Here is a 20,409-nt window from a genome sequence, read left to right as displayed (position 1 = left end):
CCATTCTGAGGCACCAGCTCTCCCCACGCTTTGTAAAGGGAGTCTGGACACCTAACCAAGGGATGTGGCTTCCACTGGGTGGTAGGTGCCTAAACGTTCTGAGGCCCCTGAGGCTTTTAGACTCAGATCCTCAAAGGTATTTAGGCACCTCGCTCCCACTGAATTCATTGGATCTGGCCTTAAAAGTACTGGATTCAGGAACTGGGTGGTCCAAATAATGGAAAGTTTGGCTGTGCTCTAGGGCTTTCCACAGGGAACATTGTGGTTATGGGGAAGAAGTAGGAATCTTGAAAACCCATAAAGTTTAGGAGGCCAACCCAGACTCTTGCTGTGTTCCAGGGACTGCAGCTGGAACTCATGGAGCAGAGAAGGCTGAAGTAGTGCTTTTTTCCTATGAGCAATGAACCAAAAATTGACCCCGTGACACACGCAGTAATAATAAACACGAACAAATAGTTTGAGACAAATGGCAGGAACATCTTGTCTGACTTAACTTTTGTGTATATATACACAACGGTAAAGCTTTAAAGTCATGCACTGACCTGAGCCGAAGTGTTTGAATTCTGAGCACATTAACACTATGGAAGAAGGCTGCCTAAGCTGTAGATAGGAGTGAGATTTCCAGGGACTGAATATTCATAGAATATCAGGGTTGGAAGGGACCTCAGGAGGTCATCTAGTCCAACCCCCTGCTCAAAGCCCCCTGCTCAAAGCAGGACCAATACCCAATTTTTTTTCCCCCAGATCCCTAAATGGCCCCCTCAAGGATTGAATTCACAACCCTGGGTTTAGCAGGCCAATGCTCAAACCACTGAGCTATCCCTCCCTTCCTCCCTTCCATGGCCAAGGCACTATCTGCTATTGTGGCTGGTAAATCAGGGAGTCAGACCTGGTGACCAGAAACTGATTGAGGACAAGGCCAGGATTGGCCATGAAGGGATTGAAAAGTATGAGGAGAATCACGAAGGCAGAAGTAATTAAATCTCAAGGGAAATATTTATTGCATGGAAAAATCTGCAGCAGTACAAACCTGTCCTAAACGTAACGGGAATCCACTTTTTCGTTATGCAGTGCATCAAGCACAATACAAAAGCGTTGCAAAAATCATATTCACCTCTTACCCTGAGGTGAGTAACGTTGTCTTAGTTTTCCATTATCTGTCATAACTGTAAGTGCAAAGTGAGTAGATTTTACACCTGGGCTGCTAAATATTCCTTGCAAGTCTTGCAAGTCTGCTTTATGAAATAAGTGTAACAGATAGTGTGAAACAGCCACTTTCTCAAGATATGTGAGAATCTGCTTGGTTGCAAGGCATGTGACAGTTTGACTATGTTGTAACTCAATAAAAAATGTGCAAAAAATTACATATTTTATTCCATTTCCCATAAGGCAGCTTATTTATCCTACCTCATGTATATGGCCTTGGGACTACAATACACCTTCTAGTCTCCCAAAGAGCCTTTCCTCTCACACATCATGAAAAATCAGTCACCTGACTTTCTCCATTTGCCCTCCCCTTTTCTGCAGACAAGGGGCTAGATTCTCACTGGGTAATGACTCTTTTGCACCACACAGGAGACACAAAATATCCTTAATTCAACCATAAATGCCCAGCAGACAATTCCGCTGGCATAGAAAAACTGCCATCTGGTGTAAGTGTAGCCAGGCCTTGGGTCTCTGCCCCCACATCCTCTGCTCCACCATAGCAATCCTCCGCTGGTGCAGGGTCTGTTAAGGACCTATGAGATCAGTGGAACTGAAAGCCATCTACAAGCAGCATTGAGTTCTGTGTGGGCTGGAACCACCACCGAATGCCTCCCCCACTTTGTCCTGCATCCAGGAATTTTTATCTGAGGGAGACATTCAATTCCCCCTGTGATAGGGTCAGCTAGAGCCAGAGCCAGGGAGTGGGGGCTGCAGGGAAGCCTACTCTTGCTATCAGCCTGTATTGCACAGTATTATCATAAATACACACCATGGTGAAAGATAAACAGGCCAGTGTGTGTGAATGTGAAACCATCTGAACTGGTCATGCAGTGTGGTTGATGAAGTAGCAAGGGAGCTGCCCTGTGACAAGTGTGGGCTTGTCCAAAGTGAGTAAGTCCCTCAGCTGATGAGCATACATATGGGGACACCTGCGTGATGGCAGGAGATGTGGGCACTATGGACAAGATGCTGTCCTGGCTCGTGGAACAACAAAAGGAGATGCAGCAGACCCAGCAGGTGGAGAGGCAAGCACTCCGGAATTGGCAGGCAGTTGCAAGAATTCATCAAGTGGCAATGAATGTTGCAAGAATTCATCAAAGAGCAGGCCCAGTTACAGCAACAGCTCCTGCAAAGGTTGGTGAGTGCTAGTGAGGGGACTGGGAATCAAATAGTGGACCTGGGACTATATAAAATGGCCCCAAGGGATGACTCTGATGCCTTTTTATTAATGTTTGAGCAGTGCCGGATGGGACAAGGTTGCATGGGCACTTCAGCTGGTCCCTTATCTGGCCAGCAAGGCTCACGCAGGCTATATGGCCCTGAGCGAACACCTGTCGAAAGACTTACCAATTTATTTGAGCATAAGCTTTCGTGAGCTACAGCTCACTTCATCAGCTGCATACCGTGGAAAGTGTAGAAGATCTTTTTATACACACAAAGCACGAAAAAATACCTCCCCCCACCCCACTCTCCTGCCACAAGTACTCCTTTTCTTTTTGTGAATACAGACTAACACGGCTGTTACTCTGAAACCTGTCGAAAGACTATGATACACTGAAGGCCACTACTTTGGACAGAGTTGGCCTGTCAGCTGAGAAATACCACCAAAAGTTCAGGGCAGCCATGTAAGATGGCAGGCTATGCCCCAGGAGCTTTGAGCAGAAATTGTCAGACTGGGCCACACGATGGTTGCAGCCGGATAGATGGGACACTGAAGTCCTAATGAACTCCATTACTCTGGAGCAGATTATACAGAGCCTTCCTGAGACTACAAGGGTCTGGGTTCAGAAGCACCAGCCACAATCACTAGAGGCAGCAGTGAAATTAACAGAGGAGTATGTGGAGATGGACTTTTCCATTAAAAGAGCTCCGTATCCCGATGACCGAGAGCAGGAGAAAGAAGGTTGAAGGACCCCGTGCAGCGAAGCCAAGAAAGGAGATGCAGGGGCAAAAGAGGTACCAGTAGTCTGCTACCAGTGCTGGGCAAAGGACACATAAAGAGAAACTGCCCTTACATGGACTCCAAGTTCCTGGAGTTCTGTGGACAGGCGTAAAAGGGGGCCTAGGGATAAGAATGATTCCAGTCAATGTAGGCCAAAGAACAACGAGGGCCGTTGTGGCTTCAGAAGCAGCGTTTTCCCTCGTATGGAATGCCCAGGTGGCAACAGGAGGGGGCAACGCTAACAGTCTATTGTATACATGGGGAAAAGAGCACTTATCCTGTGGCTGTCATCCCCTTAGAAGTAGAAGGGAAGTTTTGATGGCAGTGAGTAGGGGTGGTAAAGTCATTACCTTACTCAGTAATGCTAGGGACTGACAGGACCCTATTTCCCTTAGGTAAAAAGGGTAGTCAGTGAGGGAATGGACCCCAACTGGTGGGTCCACATGAGAAGCCCACAAGTGTAGATCCTCCAGGGAGTCCTCTAAGTTCAGTGTGTGATGACCCTATGCATAAGGACACAAGCTCAGAAAGAGGTGGCACACTGGAGGACTTGTGGGGAGGAGAAAAATCCAAGTTGGGGGCAATGAAGCAGGGAATGACAGAACAGGGATACCTAGAAGACAAGGAGGGTGGAGGCTCCGCAGACATCCAGAAGAAATAAGCCCTGGACTAGACACAGGGTAATAAACAAGCTGAAGAGAGAGACGGGGTTCTGACATGGAAGCTTTGCTGGGCGAACCTAACCCAACAGTCCCACACCAAGGGCAAGATAAGTCAGGGGAAGAGAGAGGTCTTGAAATTGTGGCCCTAGAGGGACAGTGCGCCTGGGTAGATATAAGCCCAGAGCCAAGTAAACTGGGAGGAAGACCAGTGGGATGTGATGGCTGTGATGACCTATGGGCCAAGGCCGAGCTGTGGGGGCAACCTCCACCCTCAAACTGTACTTCTATGGGTGGAAGGCAGGAGACCCTCACCCGTGGTCCAATGAGAGCCATCCCCAAAGAGCACAGGAACCCCCGGTGGAATCCCAACCTCATAATGAGGCATGAAGGTAAGATATGGGCAGCAAAGAAGGCCTCATTTGGAGGCTAGAAAGGGCCTCAATTGAAATAAGGGGGGAGGTGTGTGACAGGGAGCTATCAGCAGCATCCTGATCACTGATATTGCTGTAGTCTGAGGAAGGCTGCAGGCCGAGCTGAGGGCACTTATACACCTTTTCAGTTGAGGAGTGAGCACTTGGGTGACAATCACTGAGCTAACAAGGTAATTGGGGAGAATATAAGGGGAGGAAACAGGAGGCATGGGGCAACTCAGAAGGAGACTTGGAAGGGGGTTGCCGGAGCTGGGGAGTGGGGACTGCAGGGAAGCCAATCCTTGCTATAAGACTGTATTACATGGTATTACTATGTAAGAGCCGAATAAATACAGGCCTTGGTGAAAGATAAACAGCCTGATGTGTTTGTGACTGTGAAACCATCTCAACTGGCCAGGCAGTGAGGCTGAGCTGCCCAGTGACACCCCCATAGCCATATGTGCTGAGATATAGTCACACTAAGTCCCAGCCACCCTCTCTGCTCCCTTTTAATGCTGCATCAAATAATGTTTTGTTTGATCAAATATACTGTGGTTTAAACATCTAACAGCAAAGGAGTTCAGGTCTGACAATGCCCAGCTGCCCCTAATACAGTCTGTGATACACATCACTGCTGAGTATTTTAGCTTCTGTGGAATCTTCTTATAAGGCTTAATCCAAAGTTATGAGGAGTTATGAGGAGAGGCTGAGGGAGCTGGGATTGTTTAGCCTGCAGAAGAGAAGAATGAGGGGGGATTTGATAGCTGCTTTCAACTACCTGAAAGGGGGTTCCAAAGAGGATGGCTCTAGACTGTTCTCAATGGTATCAGATGACCGAACGAGGAGTAATGGTCTCAAGCTGCAGTGGGGGAGGTTTAGACTGGATATTAGGAAAAACTTTTTCACTAAGAGGGTGGTGAAACACTGGAATGCGTTACCTAGGGAGGTGGTAGAATCTCCTTCCTTAGAGGTTTTTAAGGTCAGGCTTGACAAAGCCCTGGCTGGGATGATTTAACTGGGAATTGGTCCTGCTTCGAGCAGGGGGTTGGACTAGATGACCTTCTGGGGTCCCTTCCAACCCTTATATTCTATGATTCTATGATTCTATGATTCAAAGTCTATTTTAGGGAGGGTGGTCTTTTCATCTACTTCACTGGACTTTGGATAAAACCCATTATTATTTATAGCCAAATATCTCAAAGTGCAAGAAGATGTATCATTCTATAAAACACATTGTCTAGTATCCTGTAGGGTCTCAGCCAGCCAGCAGGGTTGCATTTTTTCTTGAAGATCCATCCGTTTAAAATGGCAGCTATCATGGAGGATCTTCTCCTTCCTTTGGAAAGCAGCACAGTTCTTGCCATCTGCATTTCCTTTTAATGCCAGCCTGAGGAGAAAAATTAGTTTAGAACTTGGTATTAAATAAAAACATAGGGTACAGAGTTGGGGGTGAGTGAACCAGTTGTTTTTTGTTTTTTATTCAGGAGGCTTGGCAGGTGCAGGCACTTTCTGTTCCATTTAAGTGGATGGTCGGTATGTGCACAAGGGATCTGAGAGCCCAGGGTACTTGGAGGAGGAATGCAGCAATTTCTATGCCCCTATGGATCATCATTAGAAAGAGGAGAAATAATTTCTATGAAGCAGAAATGTTGAGCCTCCGTAGTGAAAAGGTGGGGAGGGGCTGTTCAGCCACATCAATTCCAATGCCTGGTTTGCACAATAGGCATAAGGTTCAGCCCAGATGCTTCCTTCTTTCAAAAAATGCCAAGTACACAATGGTGATATTGGAGATGAGCAGATGAGGTTGGTCCATGACTACAAATTCAAGTGCTCTCCTCTACTAATAGCAGGTGGCATCAGGACCATTCTAAAGTAATATCAACTTTGGCCTGATAGCCACAAAGTAGGGCTGGTATGCATGTGGTGGCTCTCCTTTGGCCATATGTTAACAGAGGCTAAGCCTCAACCACTAGCATTGTATAGATCCACCAATGGAGTGGGCTGAAGAATTTAACAAAATTAATATTATTATTCAGCCATCTCTATCCTCCAATACACTTCTGCATTTCTCTCTCTGTTGCTTATTCTTTTCAAAAATTCATAGATCTAACACAGGCCATAGAACTTCCCCTAAATAATTCCTAGAGCAGATCTGTTAGAAAAACATCCAATCTTGATTTTATAATTGTCAGTGATGAAGAATTCACCACACCCCTTCATAAGTTGTTCCAGTTGTTAATTACTCTAGCTGTTAAAAATTTATAGCTTATTTCCAGTCTGAATTTGTTTAATTTCAACTTCCAGCCATTGGATTATATTATATCTTTCTCTGCTAGATTGAAAAGCCCATTATTAAATATTTGCTCCCCATGCATGTATTTACAGACTGTGGTCAAGTCACCCCTTAATATTCTCTTTGTTAAGCTAAATAGACTCAAGAAACTCACTCTATCAGTATATAGCATGTTTTCTAAGTCTTGAACCATTCTCATGGCTCTTCTCTGAACCCTCTCCAATTTATCAACATCCTTCTAGAATTGGAAACAGTATTCCAGCAGTGCCAAATACAGAGGTAAAATAACCTCTCTACTCCGACTTGAGATTCCCTTATTTATACATCCAAGTTGCCCCTGTTTATGCATTCCATTAGCCCTTTGGACCACACCATCACACTGGGAGATCATGTTCATCTGATTATTCATCATTACCCCCAAATCTCTTTCAGAGTCACTGCATCCCAGGATAAAGTCCCCCATCATGGCCTACATGGAATGCCCACCTTGCCCAAAGCCATCTGATTTCTAAGGACTTATAAAAGATCATTAACTCCACTTTAATACCAATTAAAGAGCCATGGAATGCAATGATCAGAGACTGGGGAATAGGTTTTAGTTGTCATTGTTGCTTTTCAAAGATCCTAGCTTTACTTAGTACAACCAGTCTTTGGGAGATTGGCCATGCTGTGGATTTTGGAATCTAAGCTGGATCTAAATGCAATACTATTATTGCAATACTAGATTTGTGATTTGGGATATAGCCAGCACAGGACTATGGATCCCAAGGTGTATCTGTATTTAAAATAAAAAGTAACTTCAGACTTAAAAAATATCCTCCAGAAATCTCCACCTGTAAACTTTTCATTGGGAGTCATCAAGCCAAATCCATCTTTTCTCCTTCTCCGTTTAACCCAATCCAGAAATATTTAGCCTTTTCTTATCTGGTGTCTGTACATTCCTGTTGACTAACCAGAAATACATTACTCATTGATAGAGCATTTCAGCTCTGCTTCATTCTTTATCATATCATTTGCTCAGTTTTAACTCAGACCATTAATATGCATGAAGTCAAGAACACTGTCTCAGTCCTAGCAATAACGAATTTGGTTAAAACAACATTAGAAACACACGGCAATCCTTATAACATCTTTCATACTGTCCCCAGGAAACCTGACTCATACAAACGGGCATTTCCAAAAGTCCAAGGTTTAGATAAAAAACCTGTTCTCCAGGGCTTTGGGTTCTCAGGTCTTCACAGAATTCTGAGGCAGCTTTTAGACTGCTATATCAGACCACTTACACCTTCTGAAAGGAATCTGCCTTCTATAGTCTCAAGGGGACAAATGATTGATGCTCTGTTGCAACAAACTCCCTTCCAGCAGCAGAAGCAAGTCTCTTCATCCAGAATGACTGAGGTGGATAAAAGGCTCCTGACTCCTCCACCAATCTTCTGCACCTATCAGAGCTGAGTGTGCTTTCCAGATATTCCATTTGCACCAGATCACAGCCAGAGGGACGAAAGGCCAGGCTGAGTTGGCATCCTCCCAAGTGGGGCTCCTGTTGCCAGGAGCTAAGGGCCCATTTACATCCTGTTTCTCAGAGTGAACCTGCTTGCTCAGAGGTTCATATCAAATCTGGAACATATGTGTGTTTTTGTTTGTGGTTAAGGAGGTGAGCGCTCTCCAAAACCCTTCATAGGATTATGAGAGGATTTGTGGCAGCCCCAGTGGATCTCAGCCCACTTTCCCTCTTCTCTTCCGCCTTTAAAAAGACAAGCCCAAACCCAAGGAAGTTAAATGCGAAATATCTTATCTTAATGTAAAATTGAGGCTGAGAATTTAAACTCAGTCAGGAAATTCAGAGTTAAATTATCTAATAATAAATCACTCAGAGCACACACACATACACTGCAGTTCTGATTACCAATTAGGTTATCTTCATATGTGCTTATAGGATATGGGAATGAGTTAATGCTCCCAGGAGAACATTACTATTTGAATTTCCTCATTTATGAGTTTAAATTCTCAACCTTAATGTTGCATTGATGCCATTTTTTTGCATTTAATTGCCTGTTTACAAGGTTCAAACAGCTACATAATTGAAAGAATGAAGCTTAATGCTGCCCTCTAGATAGTGGCATTCATGTTGCTGAGGTAAGGTGATTACAGTACCCAGCAGAATCAGTGCAGTCACCACCAGAGCAACTTAGAACCAGCATGAATGCTGAAAGCCAGGGCCTGCAAATGAGAAAAAAGAATTGCTTTGGGGGGAAATGCAAAGATGGATATGCAGGGCTAGGTTCACCTGTACACTTTGCTCTGCTCCCATTTCACCTTCTGGTTTTGTATGATACATGGTAAGTTTATTTTGATTTTAGTAATACAGGAGAAAGATTGTGAACGTTTATGGTAAGGTCCATGTCATAGGGGATTCAGAGAGCTGGGCGATCTAGAGATTAATGCACCCAACTTCCAGCCTCTTGTCCCTCTGTCAGGGTGGTAGCAATAACTGTTCCTGATCCTAAGCTCAGAGATTTGGCTTTCCACCTGCATCTGGGCCTCAGCCCTTAAGGGGTTGTGATAAGGGGAGCTGGGCTCTCACTCTTCACCAGGTGCCAGCCCAGGGCCCTGTGGGAAACAACACCAGCAGGGTCCTCACTGCTGTAAGTCCACAATCGCTTCCCTGAGTACTTCCTACCAAGAGGTCCCTTAAGCTTCAGGCGTGGGCCCTATAGTCCAAATAGTCAATCTCTCAACAACAATGTAGTGAGGGGGTGTGGCCTCCCTCTGAGATTGACAAGGAGGACCCCCTGCCCACCCCCTGGTGGGTGGAGCCAGAACACCAGCTCCCACCCTGCCAGAAGCAGAGGGACAGGACAGGAAGTATAAAAGGTGGGCCCTGCAGCTCAGTTGGGCTGGAGTTGCCAAAGGAGACAAATGTCTCCTGTCCACTGCTGGGATTTGAGCCTGAAGAGGATCCCTGCTTCGCTGAGGACTTACCAGAGCTACCTGGGCTGCTGGCCGACCAGGGCACCGAGGAGCTGCTGGAACTGCCGCGAGCAGTGTACCCTAGGGAGACAGAGGATGACCCCAAGCCACAGATACACTGTGAGGGGACTGTAGGATGTAGCCCAGGGACACCAGACAGTAGTTTGGTTGTGTTGGTCTGTGCCCATAGACTCTTTATTTCTCTGCCCTACCTGCAGCCTGGGCCCTGGACTACCTGGTGCCTTGCCTTGCCTAGAGCATCAGGGCCATAGAGACTGCTAATCTCTAAATAATCCTTGCCTTATTAAGGACTTGAGAGTGAGGGGGCATGGCCTCCCTCTGAGATTGACAGGGAGGGACAGCCAGGCACTTCTACAAACAACAACAACAAAAAAGTCCAAAGGATCAGGGCCCTGCAGGAACTGCTGGTTCTCAAAGCGGGTGCAGGTTGGAGAAGGCATTGCCTTCTGAACCATTCTGTGTCCCCTCTCAGGTTCAACCTTTCATCTAGGTTCCTGGAGAAGAATTCCTGTCCACCACCCTTTGCCTGGCTTCTGAGCAACTTTTAACCCATTCCTCCAGCCACAGCATGCTCATCAGGTCTGGAGGGTGAGGCTACCTGGGCTCAATATAGTCTTTTAACTCCTTTGGGCCCAGTGTGGGGTTTGTATACCCCATCACACACCCTGCCCCTCAGCCCCTGAGTTGTGGTGTCACTGGACTGATCCTGAGCTCCCCTCTCATGAAAAGAAATCAGCATTTTTATTTTCCCGGCCTGCATGGTGGGATACCTGAAAGGTGTATGACTCCAATGAGAGGTATGTGTGGGTTGTGGTCTTTCATAGAGCTCAGCCATCGGAGTAGTTCATGGTCTGTTACGAGGTGGAAAGGTTGCCCTCATAAGTAATATTGCAGGACATTAACATCCCATTATACTGACAAGGCCTCTTTTTTGATGACTGAGTATGCTACCTGCTGGGGGGAACAACCTTCTCCTGAGAAAGAGGACGGGACACCCTTCTCTGAATTCTTGAGACAGCACTGTCCCGAGCCCAACATCTGATGTGTTGGTTTGTACAATAAATGATTTCATGACGTCCAGGTGGAACAGTACCGGCTCCTGGCTCAAACAGTTTTTTAATGCTTTTAATGCCTCATCATAGCTCTTTGTCCAACAGATTTTTGGGGCACCAAATCCTTTACCAGGTCCATCAAAGGAATGGCAATGGTGGTGAAGATGGGGATGAATTGCTAATCGTGCGACCGACACCAGTCCAAAGAATCAGCGAACATGCTTCTTGGTGGAGGGGATGGGGCAATGTCCTCGGTCTTGGACTTTGTCCACCAGGGATCATAAATGTCCCCCTCCTACTGTATACCCCAGGTAAGTGACTTCCTGGGTGGCCAGGCAGCACTTGGTTGGCTTGACCATCAAACCTGCCTCCTTAAGAGCTTGTAGTATTGCAGTAATGTGGTTTATACGGTCAGCCCACCCTTCACAGTATAGAACAATATCATCAATATAGTTGCAAGCACCTTATCCATCAATCACTGAAAAGTGGCAGTGGCCCCGTGGAGCCTGAAGGGCAGGGTCTTAAATGGATGTAACCTGGATGGGGCAGAGAAGATGGTCTTCTCTTTAGACTCTGATGTCAAGGGCATCTGCCAATAGCCTTTCATTAAGTCAAAAGTAGACATATACCTGGCCGCCACTCAATCTTTCTAGTAGTTCGTTAGCCCTTGGCATGGGGGTTGCATTAAATTTTGAAATTGCATTCAATCTTGGGGGAAATTGATGCAGAACTGTATTGACACATCCTTTTCGGGCTTGAGCATAATGGGGCTTCTCCACTCTCTGTGAGACTCTTCTATCACCCCTATGTCTAACATGGCACAGAGCTCCTGGCATACTGTATCCCACAGCTTTGGAAGGGGTTGCAAACACTCATGCACCTTTCATCTGGGTTCAGTGTCGATATGGTGGGACACCAGATGTGTTTGCCTGGGCAACGTTGAGAATACCTCTGGGAATGAGGCAACCAGCTGACAAACTTGTTGTTCTTGGTCAGGCTGTAGATGTCTCCCAAATGGCACAGGGATTGGATTTGAGGGCATAGGAACCCGCAGGTTTGGGGTCAGGGAATGGGGTGATGAGCAGACCCTTCTGTCCCTTCCATACCTTCAAGAGGTTGACAAGATACAGCTGGTTCTGCTTATTCCTCCCAGGTTGTTGGATCTCATAGTCAATCTTTCCCACTCATTTCAACACCTAGAAGGGGCCCTGTCATTGGGGCAATACCTTTGATTCCAACATTGGCACCAGGAGCAACACTAGGTCTCCCAGCTGGAACTCACATACATGGGTCCTCTTGTTATAGGTCTACTCTTAGTGGTGCTGCACCCTTTGTAGCTTTTTCCTTGCAAACCCACCCAGTCTTCAACTTCTGGCAGAACTCAATAACATACCGCATCACAGTCTGATTGTCCTGAAGTCCTGCTTTTCCCATGTATCATGGAGGAGGCCCAGAAATCCCTATGGCTGCCTCCCATACAATAATTCTAATGGGGAGAAGCCTGTGGATGCTTGAGGCACCTCATGGATGGCGAACGGGAGAGGTGGGAGCAGGGGGCCCTAGTATCAGGGATCAGTGGTGACAAATGTAATGTTCTTCAACGTCTTGTTGAATTGTTCCACCAATCTGTCGGTCTGAGGGTGGCATACCAATGTTTTAAATGACTTGACCCTTAGCAAGTCCCATAGCTCCTTCATTAATTTGGTGGTGAAATTGGTTTCCCTGATCCAGCAGCATCTCCTTAGGGATCCCCACCTGCGAAAATACTTTCAGGAGCTCACCAGTGACATCAACCACTGTAGCTAAGTGGAGAGGGATGGCTTTGGGGCATTGGGTGGCACAATCCAGGATCACCAGGATGTATTTGTACCCAACTACAGACTTTTCTAACCACTGGGTCCACAACTATCCTTTCAAAGAGCACCCCATGATGGACAGTGGTACCAAGACAGCTTTTGGGAACTTTTTCTGACCTGTCCACTGGCACTCGGGGCATGATGCACAAAAGTCCCACACCTGTGAGTGGACGCACAGCCAGTAGAACCACATAGTCACTCTGTCAAGTGTCTTCTCTCCCCAAGTGGCCCCTGCACAATATTGCATGGGGCAGTTGGAGCAACCCCCTTCAGAACTTCATGGGGACTAGCAGCTGCATCCCCACTTCCCCCATCTTGGAGACTTCATGACCTGATTTTCCCTTTCTTCAAACAGCTCAGAATGGGACCACTGTTTCAAGAGCCCAGGGTCTAGAACTGTGTCACCCTCATGATTTGTTCACAAATCTGACCCAAGGTTGGGTCATAGACTTAAGAGAACAACGCAATCTCACCAGACATCAAGCTGAGTGGTGGTGGTGGGCCCTTACTACTCCAGTTTGGCTCCAGTGCATGATCATTTACCTGCAAAGATTGTCCTGCCTCTGGGTCCTTGACTTCCTCTGTGGGACTCCCCTCATGGTGCCCTTCCTTGGCCATCATGGTCATCTCCCATTTTCTTGGGTCTTTAGGTCTTGATCCTATGTCTGCTGGGGGTGTGCCGCCCCACTGCTGGACAGCCTCTTCAAAAAACCTCCAGTCAAGCCCCAGGATGACTGGGTAGGCCAGGTCTTTGGCCATCTGGCATGCACTCCCATCTTGTTGTGATTTTGCTCAATGGTCAATCTCACTTCTCTTGTTGGGCAGGGCTGTATGCCTCCTGAGCCCACCAGATCTTCACTGACCAGGGTCTGGCTGCAGCCAGAATCTGAGTCCTTGGATGGTTAGTCATCCACATGTACAGAGCCTAACATTTTCCTTGGGCCGCTCTTCTGAGCCTGGCTGTCTGCATCCGGGCCTGCCCATAATTATAATCCATGAACAGGCAGTCTCCCTGGAAATGGCATTGTTGCCCACATGCAAAGCAAGCCCCCACGGGCTACCTGGACCCAGTATGGTCTTTTATCCCCTTTGGGCTCAGTTTGGGGTTTGTATAACCCATCACAATCCCTCAATAGGTAGTTCAGTGCTTGAGTCCCTGGGTTAACTTCTGAGAAAATGGGCCATATAGTTGGATAAAACAGCCAGCTGGAGGTTTCCCCCATTGTTGAGGGAATCCCCATGTAGCATATCATGGGCAAGTAGGATGTGGCAGGGGGTCTGGCTGGAGGGCAGTGTGCTCTGACAATCCCCAGCTGCTAGACACCCATTTGGAGGCCATTACAGCAGGGATGTAGTTTAGAGCAGCCCTTAAACTGTTCCAAACTACACTGGGGGCTGAACTGGTCCCTTGTTAACCTCTGATGCCTGCAACTGGCTCCCTTGCAGCTCTCTTGTCTCTTCTGCACATGGAAGATACTGAGTACAGTAAAGTTCTGAGCCCTTTGTGTGATTGACTGAATTGCCCAGAATTTAACAGCTAAATACATTTGCCTACTCAGTCACTGAATTACCAGTATGCACAGCAATGAACTATAACGTAATTTATAACACAAATGGTGTAAGAGATGCTCTAAAAAAATAAATTCCAGTCTAATGAATTATATTCATTTACTTCTTGTTGTTCTCATTACAATTTGTTTCTTATTTAAAAGCATCCCCCGCTTTTGTAGATACAAGTTAATTTCAGAACACAACATATTTTAGAAAAAACTGAGAATGCAAATTTAAGACTACTTCAGAAATTGCTGTCTGAAGAGCAGAGCCTTGTCTACACAAACACACAGTGGGTGTCAAGCTGGAGTATAAATTGACCTCACACTAGCCTGCCACACAGTAAATGTCCATTCAGATCCTGCTGCCATGCACTAAAAATTCCCTAGTGTGCTTTGATTAACCGTGCTTGAAATGGGAGTAGATTAACATGCACTAGGTGCTGTTAAGTGCTGAAGGCTGGAATGTTGTTGCTGTGGTAACACTGTCCAGGGGCTGCTTTGAGCTGTTATAGCTGCTTAGTGTTTCTATTCCTGGAATGCCAAGGTTATTAACAGAAGCATAGAAGGCTGCTTGCTAATTCAATAGGCCTCAATATTAATAAAAAAGGAACACCAGCATAGGCTGGTGAAAAAGGCACTCGGACAGATTTATTGCCCTTAAGGCACAGTCCTAGTGTCCCATAGGATCTCCAGATACACTAACACATGAGTGCCAAGTGGCAAAAAATGGCTCAGTCAGCAGCAGGAAATTCTGCTGTCCCCTAGGCCATGCAAAGGGTTAAGGCAAGGTACCCTGACATTTATAGACTGAGACAAACAATTTACATACCACCTCATGTGATTTATGATCTCTTCTTGTTACCTCCCTTTGTATCATACTCCAGGTGTCTTAGGCAAAACATCCTCTTATCTGGTGTTGTCATAAATATAAAGGGAAAGGTAAACACCTATAAAATCCCTCCTGGCCAGAGGAAAAATCTTTTCACCTGTAAAGGGTTAAGAAGCTGGGATAGCCTTGCTGGCACCTGACCAAAATGACCAATGAGGAGACAAAAGCTGGAGGGAGGGAGAGACAAAGAGTCTGTCTGTGTGATGCTTTTGCTAGGGACAGAACAGGAATGGAGTCTTAGAACTTAGTAAGTAACAAGGTTCCTTCCCCACTCTGAACTCTAGGGTACAGATGTGGGGACCTGCATGAAAACCCCCCAAGCTTACTTTTACCAGCTTAGGTTAAAACTTCCCCAAGGTACAAACTATTTTACCCTTTGCCCTTGGACTTCCACTGCCACCACCAAACGTTTATCTGGGTTACTGGGAAAGCGTTGTTTGGAAACTTCTTTCCCCCCAAAATCCTCACCAAAACCTTGTACCCCACTTCCTGGGGAAGGTTTGGTAAAAAACCTTACCAATTTGCATAGGTGACCACAGACCCAAACCCTTGGATCTTAAGAACAATGAAAAAGCATTCAGTTTTCTTACAAGAAGACTTTTAATAGAAGTAAAAAGAATCACCTCTGTAAAATCAGGATGGTAAATACCTTACAGGGTAATTAGATTAAAAACATAGAGAATCCCTCTAGGCAAAACCTTAAGCTACCAAAAAAGACACACAGACAGGAATATTCATTCTATTCAGCACAACTTATTTTCTCAGCCATTTAAAGAAATCATAATCTAACACATACCTAGCTAGATTACTTACTAAATTCTAAGACTCCATTCCTGTTCTGTCCCCAGCAAAAGCATCACACAGACAGACTCTTTCTCTCCCTCCCTCCAGCTTTTGAAAGTATCTTGTCTCCTCATTGGTCATTTTGGTCAGGTGTCAGCGAGGCTATCCCAGCTTCTTAACCCCTTACAGGTGAAAGGATTGTTCTTCTGGTCAGGAGGGATTTTAAAGGTGTTTACCCTTCCCTTTATATTTCTGACAGGTGTTAAGTCAGGATGTCCCTGGGCTAAGCTTTTGGCGTGAGTTCTCACACATACCCACTGTCTGTTGCTTCTTAGGAGTGCCTATGTTTTAGTAGTGCTAGCAATACTTTTGTCAAGGTCATGTATTGGACAGTGAATTTGTAAACATCTGTTTTAATACATGGCCTAACTTTGCTTCACAGCCTCTGATTCAGGCCTCAGGTCTTGCACCAGGCCCAATGCTCCAGGCTCTCTCTCTCACTCTCTCTCTCTCTTTTACACTAGGGAACTCTTCGTGTGTGGCAGGGGGGTCCACAGGGATAGTTAGTGCATGGCACGCTGATGTGAGGTAGATTTACACTCCAGCTTGCTGCATAGTAAGTGTTCGTCTAGACAAGCCCAAGTTGTCATAAAGCTCAGCAATTAATAGAAATGTCACCATTTAGAATGCTGAAATCACTTGTCTTCAGTGAAAAGATGCATAGTGTACAGGCACAAAAAGATTATATTTACTATTTGCTAAAAGGAGGAAATAAATTAATAACGAAATCACAATGAAGCACCACAATACCAGAAGAGAAAGTCTTTGATCTGTTGCTCTTGTTAGATTTCTGACGTGCTTGGACATTGACATATATGGCCTCTCTGCTATACGGAGAAAGGAAATGATGACAATTGCAGACATATGGATTATTAAATAGAAAAATTAACGAACTAGTACAAGAAATGCTTTCTCTGAAAAGAACACAGATTCTTTGTGTACTGGAGCTGTTCTTTGATAGACAGAAACAATGCCACCTGGAGAAATCGGGGATTGAATTCTACATTGCTCCAGCATCTGAGACTTCCTATGAAACCCCAGACCAGGAAAGTCCATTTTCAGAAACACAGGGCTAGTCCATGAGACAATGAACAATAGATCTGAGGCCTGATCTCTCACCCACCCAGCTCTTAAATGGCATGTTTAAAGCTTTTGTTTCTAACTCAGATAGGCAGGGAGATACCAGATCTTATAATCAGGGCCCTATGTTTTGTGCAATTTCATCACTGAGGAATTTATTATGGAATTCATCCCTCACAACACAATTGAGCCACAACAGACAATCAACTCACCCTTCCATTCTCCTGCCTGCCAGAGCCTAGCCATGGCAGCAGAGAGTGGCAGAGAAATCTTTCCTCCTTCCCTGAACTAAACTCCCCAATTCAGGCACAACCTCCACATGCTTTGTGAATAGTGGGGAAGGATCCCAGAGGTTTTCTTTGCCCTGCTGGTCCAATCATCAAACATCCCTGCCCCATAGAGATGGGGGTTGTATGATTCCAGTTCCACTGATCATGAAAGAGGCCATGTTCTCTGGAGGAGCTGTGATTGAGGGGACAGCTGGGGAACAGGAAACAGGTTGAGTTGGGCTGGAAGCAACTCAGTCACATTTACAGAGCAGTGCATATGGCTTAATGAAGGTTCACTTGTTCAAATTAACCTGCATTCAGCTTCACTCATTGGTAATGAAACAGGGGGAACATTCACCAGTAGTCACACTCACACCATGCGCCTTTTCAGAGACGTTGCGTTTGTTCTTGTTTTTAAACTTGAAAAAAAAATCAATCCAGACTGAAAATTCATGTTTACTCTCTGTCAATGAGAAAACATGACACATTTCTTCATATATGGATGGGATTGTAAAAATTCAAGAAGCTCAGAGGAAGAAGAGAAAAATATAAATCTCATTTACACAGACATATGGTTAATATAAGGTGTAAACACAAAGCTGCATGTGGTTGAAATCCCAGTCCTGCATTTCTAAAGTTGTGTCAAGTTACTGATGTTTTAAGGCAGTGGTTCTCAAACAGGGGTCCATAGAGGTCTTCTAAGGAATACAGCAACTCATTTAGATATTTGCCTAGTTTTACAACAGGCTACATAAAAAGCACTAGCGAACTCAGTAAAACTAAAATTTCATACACATAATAACTTGTTATATACCGTACCCTGAAATATAAGTATAATATGTATATTCCAACTGATTTTATTATTATATGGTAAAATGAGAAAGTAAGCAATTTTTCAGTTATAGCATGCTATGACACTTTTGTATTGCATATCTGAATTTGTAACCAAGTAGGTTTTAAGTGAGGTGTAACTTGTGAGTACCCAAGAGAAATCAGGCTCCCGAAAGGGCTACAGTTGTCTGGAAAGGTTGAAAGCCACTGTTTTATGAGAATCTGTGCAAAGGTAATCAGCAGAAGTGCAAGAGCAGGCATATTAAAATTCTGCACAGAGTTCAGCGAATGGGCTGTGGTGATTGTGTGTCTTCCAAAAACTAGTGGAAGTTTAATAATTTGTGAAGGTGATAAAGTCACCATAAACCTTTGAATGGAGGTGGATCAGTGTCCTATTCCAATAGTTATTTGATAAATTGATAGGATGGGTGATATATGCAAAAGCTGACCAACCTGTCCTAGCACCAGCAAGTGGCATCAGAGCCAGAGTCTTAAAAAACTTTGCTGCAAACACACACAATGGCCTGTTGAGGTATGAAAGGTCACCCTGCGGTGGTGGGCACTAGTGTGTCTGAAACGATCCTCACAATGCAGAGAACCCCAATGGAGAGTGTGGTCACTATTACAAATTACTTTGAGATAATGCTAGGGTCCAAACAGAAATAGGCTTTCCCAACTCTGTACACTGTTGAATCAGCCCACTTGCCTACCTCTGCCTGCCATATAATGCCACTGAGTGCTACAAGTGCAAATCTTGTTATCCTTTGGTCTTGATGGCAATAGTGGATCACTGATACTGTATTTTATGTTACTACAGACTGGCCAAGCAGAGTCCAGAGTGCAAGAATTTTCAGTAACTCCATGGTGTGCTTGAGGGGACATACTAATAAATAATAATAATGAATAAAGCTTACAATCAAATTAAAGACAAGCTGCAGCAAGTGAGTGTGATGAAAATTAGAAGGGAACAGTGGATGGAATATGAGAGCAATGGTATCGGCAAGGGTCCGGGAAAAACTTGATCGTTCTGAATCATTTAGAAAGGGGATGTTCAGACCCTACTTCTGTGTGTAACTAAATGAACATATCACAGTTCCCGCTCCCAGCAATCGCTTTTGGCCCATTTTGGTGCAGACTGGAAAAAAAACCCACAGGGGATTGTTCAGTGCCAGTGGCCTGAAATTCCTGCTCTGAAGGGTGTTCAGAGCTTCAATGGCAGGCAGTTGCAGATAAGTCAATCAGATAAGGGATGCTGTATGTCATTATTATGCCAACTACATGGCTGATGCCATGGAATGAACTCTGTTTCTGCATACAAGATTGCTTATCCCATAGTTGCTGCAGCAGCAAATGATTTAGAAATATTACATATAAATCTTAACTGACAGGCACACTAGTTCTGAGTAATGTGTTTAATGAACACTGAGAGAAGGAGGAGGGGGGAACAACACAAACATGACTGCAAGGAGCCAAATTTTCAGTTGACATGAACCCTTACGGAAACCTGCTATGGACTGTAAAAGAAAATGAGACTCTTCCCTTAGGATTTTTAGCCACTCTTTAGCAATTAGTGGAGAATTCTGTCCTTATTACAGAATTGCATAGGACTGATTTAAAAATAGAAAAAGGAGATCATTCTGCATTTGTTGGGTTTTTAGAGTAATTTCTATAGAATCTTACTTAATTTCAATAGATTTGTATTGGTTTCATCCCTATTAAATTCTATAAGAGTTTTCTATATGAAAATAAACTAAATTAAAGTATAGAACCTGTAAAAGAACACCTTCTTAGAAATGTCAAAATTGTGTCTACAAGGGTACTTGTTTTCTGGGGCATCAGGTTAAAATATGGTGGGTGCTTTGGACAAAACATATAGACAAAAACATTGTACCCAAAGTCCCCTGCAACAAGGGGGAGTGAGTAGAAAGAAGTCTCAGTTAGCCAGGTGCTTTGTTTATTCTTTATTATGGGTCTGTGCTGTAGGGGATGGAGGTGATAGACTGTATATCCATTTCTGCTGGTTGTTCTTTGACTAATTTCTGTGGGTGGGTGTGATGGGTTTCCCAGGGTGCAACCTGGACTGTGGGACCACAGAGCTCTCAGTCCCACAACCTGGTGTATTCCTCTCACTCTCTGATGCTGTTGGCAAGCTACAGTCCTCTGGCAGGTGCTGCACTTACATAGACATTCACAGACAGGGACACATCCAACTGAGTTACATGAATGATTTCCCCAGACAGTCATGTACCAACAATAGAGAGGCCAATGCTGCCCCAGCCTTGCACCGCAGAACTGTACTATCTTAGACTGGTCAGAAATCTGACCAGTATAAGTTCATTACCCAGTCCTCCAACCCTTGATGTGGAGAGTGACACACACTAGCCTTTTTAAACTGAGCTGAAAGATTTCCCAAGCATTTCAACCAAAACACACTGTTTTAGGTAAAATATAAAACAGATTTATTAACTACAGAAAGATAGATTTTAAGTGATTATAAGTAGTAAGTGTAGAGATCAAAGTGGGTTACCTAAG

At 44.9% G+C, this 20,409-nt stretch overlaps 1 protein-coding gene across 1 annotated transcript in view; it reads left to right on the top strand.

Moving 5' to 3' along the window:
• LOC125623141 (uncharacterized) overlaps positions 1 to 20,409 on the top strand; it is a 107,097-nt gene that overhangs the window by 63,685 nt on the left and 23,003 nt on the right. The window contains exon 5 of the mRNA XM_048822009.2: positions 10,662 to 10,867. Within this exon, the coding sequence (XP_048677966.2) occupies positions 10,662 to 10,867 (206 nt within the window). The remainder of the gene's footprint in view (positions 1 to 10,661; positions 10,868 to 20,409) is intronic.

Source organism: Caretta caretta, chromosome 1, assembly GCF_965140235.1.
Source record: "Caretta caretta isolate rCarCar2 chromosome 1, rCarCar1.hap1, whole genome shotgun sequence".
NCBI lineage: Eukaryota > Metazoa > Chordata > Testudines > Cheloniidae > Caretta > Caretta caretta.
Note: the sequence above shows the minus strand (reverse complement) of the source record. Positions and strands in the feature narration are given on the sequence as shown.